The 12,163-nt window shown below is 43.8% G+C and overlaps 1 protein-coding gene across 2 annotated transcripts in view; it reads right to left on the bottom strand.

Annotated features, from left to right (window-relative positions):
* Positions 1 to 12,163, bottom strand: part of Dmgdh (dimethylglycine dehydrogenase) — an 80,563-nt gene that overhangs the window by 59,369 nt on the left and 9,031 nt on the right. For both annotated transcript variants that reach the window (XM_051172614.1, XM_051172615.1), the window contains exons 3-5: positions 9,830 to 9,928; positions 8,405 to 8,569; positions 5,071 to 5,275 (exon numbers count right to left, since the gene is read on the bottom strand). In XM_051172614.1, the coding sequence (XP_051028571.1) occupies positions 5,071 to 5,275; positions 8,405 to 8,569; positions 9,830 to 9,928 (469 nt within the window). The remainder of the gene's footprint in view (positions 1 to 5,070; positions 5,276 to 8,404; positions 8,570 to 9,829; positions 9,929 to 12,163) is intronic.

Raw genomic sequence — 12,163 nt, 5'->3', positions numbered from 1 at the left:
TGTTACGATTAGCACCAAGAAGCCATGATACATGAGGCAAATGTTTCCCAGACAAAGGCATAAACTCAAGGAAATGAGCATCATAATCAATCTCTCTCTCTCTCTCTCTCTCTCTCTCTCTCTCTCTCTCTCTCTCTCTCTCTCTCTGAGACAGGGGTTCTCTATGTAGCCTTAGCTACATTGAACTCACTTTGTATACCAGGCTGGCCTCAAACTTACAACATTCAGCCTGCCTCTGCCTCCCTGAGTGCTGTAATTAAAAGCGTATGCCACGACATCTGACAGGTATCATAATCTTAATTATTATCATTATACCTAATGTTTTTACTGTTTTTCACATATACCTTGTCCTGAGTGTTTTACATTAGCTATTTAATGTCCACATATTTGAGACAGTATCATTATCTGCATTTTATAAATTGGTAGCTTGCCTCGGGCACAAGCTTGGCAATACATGGGTTTCTGGACCAGTGTGCTCCAGTGCCCTGGGTGAGACTAGAAACACATCATCAGCAAAGCTCACACATCTCTGTTGTCACCCACTCCTTCTTACTGAAATCCCAATGACTCAGCAGCCTTTACATCTCTCCCAGTGGCTGTGTTTGTTTCTCACTCCGCATCCTGGCTTCTTTAATTGGATTCTGGAGCTACCCTGAGGACCTTGCCCGAAGGTGTGCGGCATCTTGGTCTCCCTGAGTAACTCTGGGAAATGTTCCAGCTGCCACATTCTGCAACCATTAGCACGATGCTTGCTTTTATTCATAAAATTGATCTCATTAAAGCAGCTCAGTGCTACAGGAAGGGTGTTCCAGATCACTGCCCTCAACTACCTGTGCTTACCTTGCAGGCAGCCTCTACCCTTTAGAAAACACACATAGAAACATTCTCTCTCTCTCTCTCTCTCTCTCTCTCTCTCTCTCTCTCTCTCCTCTGTTCTTCCCAGGGGATACTATTATGTAACCAGTAACTTCTGCCCAATGGAAAAAAAGAAAAGGAAGAGAAAATGAGAAAGAGAGTGTAAAAGGAACTTTTATTCTCCTGAAGCAATTGTTGTCTGGGAGGCTTATTGCCTCTATCTGCTAACCTAGAAGCTTCTAGCCGCCGCACAATCTAACCTAGGCCTAGAATGTTTTCAGCCTCTAAGACTTACTGCTGAATAAGCTCACCCTTTCTCGTTCTTACTGAGCTCTGGGCTGGCTGGTTCAATTCAGCTGTTATGGCTCAAACTCTGCTCCCAGCTGACTTATTCAGTCTGATTTTTTCTTGGCCTCTGAATTGCTTTGTTTGGCCTCAAACTAACTCCAGCAATGTCCTGGCTCATTCTCATTCTCTGGCTTGTTCGGTCTTCACCTGAGTTCTCACTCTGTAACCTGTCTCTGTATTACTATCCTGGTAAAATTGCCTCCTCCGCCTCCCCTCTTCCTGTATTGCCCCCCCCCCTTTTTAAAAATATTTATTTATAATGTACACAGTGTTCTGCTTGTATGTACACCTGCAGGCCAGGCCAGGGCACCAGATCTCATTGTAGATGGTTATGAGCCACCATATGGTTGCTGGGGATTGAACTCATGACCTCTGGAAGAGCAGTCAGTGCTCTTAACCACTGAGCTATCTCTCCAGCCCCTGTATTGCCCCTTTAAGTAGCTTCCCTTTCCTCTCTCTCCTTGTGAGAGCTGGGCGTATCCCATTCTGTCAGTCTTTCACTGATTCATCACCTTTTCTGCCACTCAGTTAAACATCACATTCAAACGTGGGTGCTACCTTCTACAAACTAATTTTACCTTCATTGTTTGGAACTAAAGGTGTGTGCCACCATGCCCGGACCTAAGCTTTTCTTTACCTGATACTTGCTGTATATCAGGCTGGCCTTGAACTCAGCCAGATGACTCAGACCTAGAAGGCCCTTGGATGTGATCTCTTACCAGAGCAGCCATGTTCCAAATTAATATTCCTCTAAAGGATAGATTACAGGTTGAAGGTTTGGTATGAATAGGACAAAGAATTAAGAACGGAGACAGGACAGCTCACACGGCTTTCAGCAAGGACCTCCCTAGAATACTGTGGAGAAAGAGTAGAGGTGGGTGGGTGGGTAGCTTTGAGGAGCAAAGCATGAAGGGAAGATACACACTCCATTCAGGGCCATCATTAGAGTTAGGTCCTTAGAAGGTGTCTTTCAGGTGTGTGTGGGCAGGGGACTGTCTGCCACTGCTTTGCCAAGCCTATCCCTCAGAATTTCACAGCTACACAGAAACCTCCACCGGATAACCAGATCCTGGGATTAGCTCAGATCTCTTTGGAGTGCCTCTCAACTTTGCTCTTCATAAATGCCTTAGATGTCATAGTGTGTGATTTATTATATATGTACATATGTGTGTGTATATATACATATATATTGCAACAGCGCCTTATTACGTAAGTAATTTTCTCCATTTTAGAAAAGCATTGAGTATATGTGTTAAATTGGGCTTATATATTTCTTGAACTGTACATTATGGCTGTATGAGTTCCTGAACCAATTTTTTTTTTCCTTTGGTTTCTCAAGACAGCGTTTCTCTGTTTAGCCTTGGTTGTCCTAGACTCACTTCGTAGACCAGGCTGGCCTCGAATTCACAGAGTTCCACCTGCCTCTGCCTCTCGAGTGCTGGGATTAAAGGCGTGCACCACCACCGAATGGCTGAAGCAATGTTTTGAAACAAAACACAGTGGGCCTCTGTGCAAGCTTGCCTAAAATGAGCACAATTGTTGATTATTAATGTCTGCCACAGGAACCAGATATGGAGGTCTTGGTATCTGTTATCACGATGAAAGCAGCCAAATGATTTTAGGAGTGAATTCAGGAGACCATAAAAGGTTGGAAACTTACAAAGAACCCTTGTTATTTGGTGGGGGGAAATGAATGTGTGATTTCCAAGTCCAGTCTGTTAAGATAACTTGGACTAGAGGTTCCCAAGGGCAGTGGGACCAAGGAGCAACAAAGGATAATGAAGGGAAAAGTGAAGTCGAAGGCATACTTTTTATTCAATTGTTTCTATTTTTAGGCAAGTTTTATAATATTTTTCTTTTTTAGCACTTTTGTTTTGTTTTCTTTGGTTTGGTTGGTTGGGTGTTGGTGTTTGTTTTTGTTTTTTGCTTTGGTTTTTTGACACAGGGTTTCTCTGTGTGTCCCTGGCTGTCCTGAAACTCACTCTGTAGACCAAGCTGGCCTTGAACTCAGAGATCTGCTTGATTCTGCCTCCCAGGTGCTCATTTTAAAGATGTGCCCCATCATTAACATTCCCCAGCCCATTATTTAAAGGAATTACATTTTATGCTCTTCAAATGGGAGATGTGAGTTCAAAATAATCTGAAATACTGATGTAAATAGACTTTTAAATATTGAAGACATGACTTTTCTAGGTCCACTAAAAAAAAATTTAAGGGGTTGATGAGATGGCTCAGCAGGAAAAGGTGTTTGCCACCAAGCCTGACAACATGAGTTTGAGCCCTGGGATTATGAAAAGAAAGAACCAACTCCTGCAGGTTGTACTCCAGCCTCTACATACACTATAAGGCACAAGCGTCAATCCCCTAAAATAAATTATTAAAAATTTACTTTTTACTTTTTTTTTTTTTTTTTTTTTTTTTTTTTTTTGCTTAAAAACTAACATTAATCAGATTTGTGGTTTGGGAAAGAATAGTAAGGATATGTGATTTTAGTGTATCTTCATAGTTTATAATTGTTCTGATAACAGTAATAGTAAATAAAGAATATTTCATTTCATAATTTAAACAATGGCTCAAAAATTCATTTGCTACCCCATGACAGTTTCAGGGTTTAAATGAGTTATCATGAAGTGTAAGAAAATATGAATTGGAGCTGAAGAGACGGCTCAGTGGTGAAGAACGCTGGCTGCTCTTCCAAAGAACTAGAGTTCTATTCCCAGCACCCACATGGCAGCTCACAACTGTCCCCAGTCCCAGGGGATCTGATGGGTTCTTCTGGCTTCCAAGGGCACCAGTCATGCACAATGTGTACATAGATGCATTCAGGCAAACATTCATACATAGAAAATAAAAATGAATGAATATTTTTTAAAAGAAAATAAAATATAAAGGATAAGCCCAGTTCCCGCTGCACAGCATTTTCACAGAATCTCCTTCTGGAGATACTTGATTGAGAATGATGTCACGTGCAACCAACAGGTCTGAAAGTGTCTCAGCACAAAAGTCTAAAGACCAAGTTTCAATCCTGGACCTCACAGATCTAGTCATGTGGCTCAGTCAACGGCTTTGACTCTACTGGGCCTTGTTCCCCACAAATAAAAAGTGGTTTAGCCATTAGATTATCTCACATATCCCCGTGGGCTCTCTGTGAACTCTAAGACAAGACCGAAATGTATTTAATAATATTCTAAAAGGAAAAGGGTTAAAAGCTTTTTGACAGCCCATTGGGATAGTACAGAGGCCTTTGATCCCAGTACTCAGGGAGGCAGAGACAGATTGATCACTGTGGGTTCGAGGCCAGCCTGGTCTATAAAACGAGTCCAGAGCAGCAAAGGCTACACAGAGAAATCTTGCCTCCAGGAAAAAAAAAAAAAAAAGGTTTTTGACTAGTCAAAGTAATCCAGATGGATAAGGGAGAGAATGAAAGAACAGAAATGATTGGATCTACCTGGAAAAGTCAATTAAGAACAATCATACAGTAAGAAATTGAAACCGAGGAATTTAGGTTTGCTTGCTTGCTTGCTTGTTTTGAGGCAGGGTCTCGAATATCCCAGGCTAGACCTTGAACTTCTGTCCCCCTCCCCACGTCCCAAGTGCTGGCAGGGTGGAGGAGGGGAGCTTTCCAGTGTTCCAGACAAACTTCTGCTGATTGAGTTCCATCCCTGATCCCTGGAATTTGATCAGGAGCATAACCAGTGAAGGATAAAGATTAAAAACCGAAAGGAGAAAGCAGCCTGAATTGTCAGAACACAATCTAGAGCAGGCTAGAAATGGAAACTGGGGCAGTGGATGGGCGGGGTGATGGGTGGGCGGGGCGGTGGGTGGGCTGGGTTAGAGGGCAAAGCTGGGCACAGGCCTGTGGCTTACCTGCAGCATTCACAATTCTGTTTGCTCTCACAGATCCTTGTGGAGTCTCCACATCCCATGCTCCATCTGACCTGGGCTTCAGAGACGTCACTGGCGCAGGATACTTTAGAAGGGCCCCGTATTTCCTGGCCCCAGCAGCCAGGGCCATCGTCAGAGAATAAGGATCAATGTGACCATCTCCTGGGTTATACAGTCCGGCTAAAATCTAAATCAACCGTAAGAAAGTCAGAGCTCAAAGAAGGGCATGCTTATTACTCAATGCAAGAATATGCTGCTGACAAATGTTTAATAAAACTGGACTTTAACAGCGCATCCGTGACTAGAGGTAAGCATAGCTGAGTGGCAGAGTGCTTGCCAGCACAGAGGGAGACATCTTGACAGCAGTTGGCATGCCTTTTTTTTTTTTTTAAGTTGTACCCAGACTTGAGCAAGATTCACAATGGGAGTTGAGTGATGTGTCACAATGACAAGCCACTTGAGAAAGCCTTGCAACGGTCTCCAATATTAGGGCACCTGCCACTAAGAACAAAGACTATAGTTTCTAACCTGAGTGGCTAAAGCTAATATTAAGTTCTAGGCAATGAAAATGCAAAGGGAAAGGTTATAAGGCGGCTTTCGCTGCTGTGATGAAACACCATGACTTAAAGCAACTTGGAGAGGAAAAGGTTTTTTCAGCTTAGGCTTCCACATCACGGTTTGTCTTCAAAGGAAACCAGGACAGGGCCTCAAACAGAGCAGGAACCTGGAGGCAGGAGCTGATGTAGAGGCCGTGGAGGGATGCTGCTTACTGGCTTGCCTCTTGTAGCTTGTTTAGCCTGTTTTCTTATAGAACCTGGGGCCACCAGGCCAGGGATGGCACCCCCGCAATCGGCTGGATCCTCCCCCCAACAAAGCCCTATCAACTTTCTCAATTGAGTTTCCCTCCTTTCAGATGACTTTAGCTTGTATCACGTTGACATACAACTAGCCAGTACAAATGCTTAAGTGAATGAGAAACAGACTCACGGAAACATTACTATTTTGGTTTTTCACGTTTAAAGCCAAATTTAATTCTAGTTGACATATCCATTATAACATTTAATTATTCAATGCTGTAAATAAATGTATATGTTAATGTATATCTGATATCAGCGGGGTCTGGTGGTGCAGGCCTGTAAGCCTAGCTACCAAGGATGCCAAGGCAGGATTCCAAGTTCAGCACCTGCCTAGAATAGAATGCATTCAAGGACAGCTTGGGCAGCTTTTGGAGATCTTGTCTCAAAACAAAAAATAGTGAGCTGGGACGATAGTTCAGCCCTAGAGTGGAAGCTCTAGATTTCAGTATATAAGGGCACACATATATGCTTGATGAAAATGTATACTCTGTGTGTAGTTCAACAATGACTTCCTGCACAGCTGCTTTATGCTAAGGCTTCAGCTTAGGCATTGTGAAGAAGGAAGGAGGATGAAGAGGATGAAGTGGGTTGACAAGAGCCAGCGCAGCAAATGCTATAGTGAGATGTCACCTGTTTGCCAAGTGTTTGCCATCAACTAGGAATGAGGAGTCTCGACAAATATCTTTCTCTGCATCTGTTTGGATTGCTTTGCGCTTGTTGGCCCTTTGTTGGTGTGAGGTCATTACACTGACTAACTTTTAGATTTTAAACCAACCTTTCATTCCTGGGACACGCTCCACTTGGCCAAAATGGTAGAATCCTTCTGGTGAATTCGATCTACTGGGTTTTTGTTTAAGACTTCCACATCTATATACCTAAAGGACAATTGTCTGTCTTCTCTTCTGATGTTTTCGTCTGGTTTTATATCTCTGAGACAAACTAACACTCTGGGTTGTGCTGATTTTAGGAGACTTTGTGAAGGATTCCTATTAACTCTTCAAGCATCTGTTAGAACCTATCGAAGATGCCGTCTGGGCCTAGGCTTTTCTTTGTCTGAGATTTTACTAAAATTTAGTCATTGTACTTAGGATCCAGTGTGAGAGACTTTGGGTGTTAGTGGAAACCACATTCCTGCTGACTTGCAGGTGCCACCCTGGTGTCTGGCAATGGCCATGTCCTTGCTGTAGCGATGCCATGTCTGTTTGGTTTGGCACTCTGCCCTGGTCCATGTGCTTCCACTGCCTTTTATCTTTGAGGAAATCTGTCACAATGAGAGCTTCTGGGGAAGTGTTTCAGAGTTGACATGTAAAGAGACACGAATGGGTTCTCAGTAGTGTCATGGAGGTAGATTTCAATGAAGGCAATGCTGTGACACAAACCCACAGACAAGGAGACCCTGCAGCCAGTAAAAGCTCAGAAGAGCACAACGCCCCAGCGGCCATGGCAGTTACACAAACGCTCAGAGACAGGAACTACTGACGCAATCACTAGCAGAGATACATAGCTGTCTGCTTCCCCAAGCAACCCACTGGTTATTCACACCCAGGATGACCACTGAGTCGGAGGGCCTACAGCTCAGGGTTTTCCTCCAGCTCTTCTGGATGGAACAAACTCATCCCACTGTATAAACTGTTTAAGGTTCTGTTTACAGCCCGAGTTTTCATAGAAAGGGCTTAGCAGGGTTTCTGTTGCATAAATTCTACTGTGGTAACTGTTAATGTTGCTAACATTCTGTTAAAAAAAAAAAAAAAAAAAGATGATCACAGGCCGGACATGGTGGTACACACCTTTAATCCCAGCACTTGGGAGGCAGAGGCAGGTGGATCGCTGTGAGTTCGAGGCCAGCCTGGTCTACAAAATGAGTTTAGAACAGCCAAGACTACACAGAGAAACCCTGTCTCGAAAACCTCCCCCCAAAAAAAGGGGGGCGAGGGAGAGGCGGGGGGGGGGGGGGGGGGGGAAGAAAGGAGGGGGGAGGTGTCACCCAGGAAGAAAATTCAAAGTTATTCTAGATCTGTGTCCAGCATGATCTGAGCAGGAAGTGCAGCCAGGAGGCAAGGGATATATGAGGAAATATGATAAAGGACTTCTTGACTTCGAAAAAAAAAAAATCCAGTAACCTCTTTCTAGAATCATCATAGCAGGATGTCAGTTCCTCATCAGACAGCTGGTATGTAGAAACACTTCAGTCTGAGAAATGACTGAGGTCAGAGGAAGGTACTGAAACGCTTCCTTGGTTGTCACAGGCAGAAACTAAGAAGGATTTCTGTTGCCCCTGGATACATCACTTAACAACAGCTCACCACGTGATCTGCCCACATCCTAGCACCACTCATCAAGTGTCGCCATCTTAGATGTAGGCGCGCATTATTTCTACTTTTAGTTAACTCGTTAATAAAAATTGTTTTAGATGAATTTAGTTCAAGTTGGCAAAGTTAGATTGCCCTTCAAATAAATACCTTGTTCATGTTGAGTAAAGGGAACATCTCGTGGATTTTTTCGGGCCCAATCATGTACTGTTCTGTTGCGTGCCAGTTGGTCCGTGTCATTTGATATTTAAATTCATCCACCCTTACAGGAGTCGTCGCAAGTCTGATGCTGCCTGGCTGATGGAATCCCACCGCCTGTGGCAACAATGCAAGTGAAAGCGTGTAAATTATCTCTGGGCACTCAAACCATTCCCTGGCACAATGGAAAAATCAAGTGAGTAAAAGAGAAATTTACTATGCGGTGAGCATAATAAGTACACAAGATATTTTGCAGCTTATGGAAAGATAGTCATTCGGTAACAGTCCCCCCCTCCTCCCCCATGCTCCTGTAGGCCAGGCAGGTACTGCAAGTCTGAGATGCTGGGTGAATGAGAGAGGGCAAGCCCCTGCCGGATGGGACTTCCTGTCTACAGGTAAAGGTAGGGCAGTTGCCTGGGCTGAGGGTTCGAGTGCAGACTGAAGGAACAGGACATGAAGAGGAGAAAAGCCAGAGGTTTTAAGGTGAGACTACAGAGAACCAAAGCGCTGCTGTGGTGAGAGGGGTTCTAAATAAACACCCATTTGGCATCTCTTAATGTCCCTCCATTTGACCAGTTTTGGTGAAGCCCTGAGTCACCAAACAAGAGGGCAGTCCTGGCCTTCCGAGTTGCTCACACCCTGCAAAGAAGGCCAACTGTCAAAGCAGCAATGACAGTGGGACACGTGTAGGGTGAGGGGAACGTGGTTCCAGTCAGAACAGGAAGGACGGAAACAAGAGCAACTGAGAAAAGCAGAGAGTTCCCAGAATATTCTAGATGTATGCACTGTTGAGAACAATAGAACAAAAGAAAGAACTAGAAGCAAGAGAGAATGTTAGAAAGTCAGGTAGGGTCTAGGTAAGGAAGGGTGGGTGATGTAGACCTTGTTAAACCTTTAGTGTTGAGCCTGAAGGACTCTGCGGGAGCTTTAGAGGCCCTCAGCAAGAATAAGAGCATGAAGTGGCCTTTGATCTTAGACCACGGAAACAGTCAACATGAGAAGTGATAAAAATAAAGATGAGGGGTCTTAGTGCCCTGTGTCAAGCCATGTGGCAGGCAGCACACTGTTGGACCCTGTGTAAGCCACCCGCTGGGAACTCTGACTTTTTATTTTCTAGGTACGGAAACTGACTAAACAAAGTTTGGAAAGTTGCTATTTATTATCTCTTCCTTAAAAACAAAACAAAACAAAAAACAAACAAACAAACAAACAAAAACCAGTTAATTACCTAGATGATACGCTTTAAGAAATTAAAGTGGTGTTAAGAATCAACCCTGGCTCTCACCTTAACCTCTCTCTCTACCACAGCAAGCATTGCACGTGCATCCTGCGTTTGAGCGGCTGACCTCACAGACAACTTTAGAGGAATGCACTTACCTGTCCAGTTTCTTCTTCCAGCCTCTCGTAAAGTTTGATGCTATCATAATGTATTTTCTTCAGGTTTATCCCAGGGTGGAAGTAAGTTGTTAGACCTGCCTTAAAAATAGAGAGGGAAGAAAACACTGAAATAAGTTGACATTTACACAGTGCTGATGACTTCTCTGCTAAGTAGCAATCTAATGGTGCTGAGGCAAGAAGAAGTATCAGGTGGATGCAGGAAAGGACACACCGTGGCACTTTGACACCCCAGAGGGGATGGCTCTTCACACCGTATATAAAGCAGCTGCAGCCGTACAAGCAGCGTGACAGCCAACCTGTAGACACGCCCATGGGGAGGCGGAAAGTCACTATGCAAAGGGTAAAAATGGGAGTGAGTTACCGGGAGGTTTAGATTATATGTTGCTGTTGACATTTTTTATTTGAAAGGCATGGGACCAGAAGTGTTTAGATTTTGAATTTGGGAACCAGTAAGAGGGATCAGTGGGTAAAGATACCTGCCATCCCTAGAACCTACTAGGTAAAAGAGAGGAGACCTAACTCCTGCAAAATGTACTCTCATATTTATGGCACATGTGAGTGGGCAAGTACATGAGCACACATATACACATTAATTAATTATAATTTAAAAATAAAACCATAGATTTTTTAAATGTTTAAAATTTAGATATTTATATACATATAATAATGCCTTTTAATGAGAACCTTCGTCTATACAAAAAGAAATCCATTTGTTTCCTAGTTACCCTATATATACATTATATTATACAGTACATCAGAGGCCAGGAATGGAAGTTTCCACTTGTGTCTCTCCAGTGCTTGGTAAGCTTCAAGAGTGAACTTGTATTAGAAAACGCTGAGGGTGAGGTAAGTGATGGGGACTTGACTTAGGAACCCGCAGGTGTGCTCCCCAAAGCAGAAGGACTGTGGATGGGCAAGGGGCGGGGCTTAACCTGATCCCCACCTTGCTCTTGAATGGAGAGACTTTTCTGTCCCTTTCCTAAGCTGCAACTTCTGCTGCCCAGAGCCTGGTGACCAGGTAAGAGACTTATTCAAGCCTAGCCTGCTCTGAAAGCATATAGACAGCGCCTATACATATTTGTTGAATAAATGCTGATTAATTATTCTTTGGAAAAGATTGGTAAATATTAGAAATATTGCAGCCCCTTCCATCAATTCTGACAGATGCAATGTAGCATCCAGACCAAGAATTCTAAGCAATTACATGAAGCGAGAGTTTTCCTAATTAAGTATCTGGGGTCTCATTTTTCAGCTAATTTATCTTGGAGAGCTCATCAGAACACAATCTGTTCAAACTCAGATCCATTTCGGAATACTTACAACTTTCTCCTATGGGAATTTGATTCTCTGAAAACTGGAAACTATGCCCATTAAAGTTAGTCAGCCACCGTTTACAGACCAGAAGCCTGAGGCATCTGTCTCAACTTGCCGAAGCATCTAACATACACATAAGTGGTGCTTCTGAAAGAATTCCACCCCAGTTCCCGAGCCAGCATGCAGCACAGCTCCTGAGAGAGTAGAAAAATGGTTCTCCTACAGGAACTGCCCGACAGGGTCTTTGAATCACAGCCAAATCTAACGCCTCTTTTCCTTCCACGTGTTTGATATTCAGTGTGTGTCTGAGCATTGCTCATTCACACAGCCTCTCTGGCCTTCAGGCATCTGCCAAGGACCCCAATTCTATCTTCACTGTGTCTTCTACCCATCCACCGAGGAAATGAATGCTCTTGAGTACTGACCAGAGCTCTGATTATTCCTAAAGATCCTATAAGTCACATCCTAGGTGAACCCAGGCACTTTAATTGGTGTTCTCGTCCTGTGAAGAGCCACTATGACCCCAGCAACTTTTATGAAGGAAAGCATTTAACTGGGACTGGCTTAAACCCTCAGAAGTTTAGTCCACTGTCATCATGGCAGGGAACATGGTGGCACGCAGCCAGACATGGTAGCTGAGAGTTCTGCATCCAGATCCATAGGCAGCAGGAGAAGAGAGAGACACTGGGTTGGGCTTGGGCTTTTGAAACTCCAAATCCCAGCCCCAGTGACACACTTCCTCCAACAAGGCCACACCTACTTCAACAAAGCCACACCCCCTAATCCCTCTCAACTCCGTCATGACCAAGCATTCAAATCTATGAGCCTATGGGCACCATTTCTATCCAAACCACCACACCAGGCCACCAGAAGTTTCATTGTCTACACCCACCTACAATGTATCCTCTGTTCCCCAGGCCTGGGAACCAGGGGCTAATGAATTTTCATCTGAAAAAAAAAAAAAGCACGTGGACTAATTAAAGACGTTTAGCTCAGTGT

This window comes from Acomys russatus, chromosome 30, assembly GCF_903995435.1.
Source record: "Acomys russatus chromosome 30, mAcoRus1.1, whole genome shotgun sequence".
Lineage (NCBI taxonomy): Eukaryota > Metazoa > Chordata > Mammalia > Rodentia > Muridae > Acomys > Acomys russatus.
This window is presented reverse-complemented; position numbering and strand designations above follow the sequence as displayed.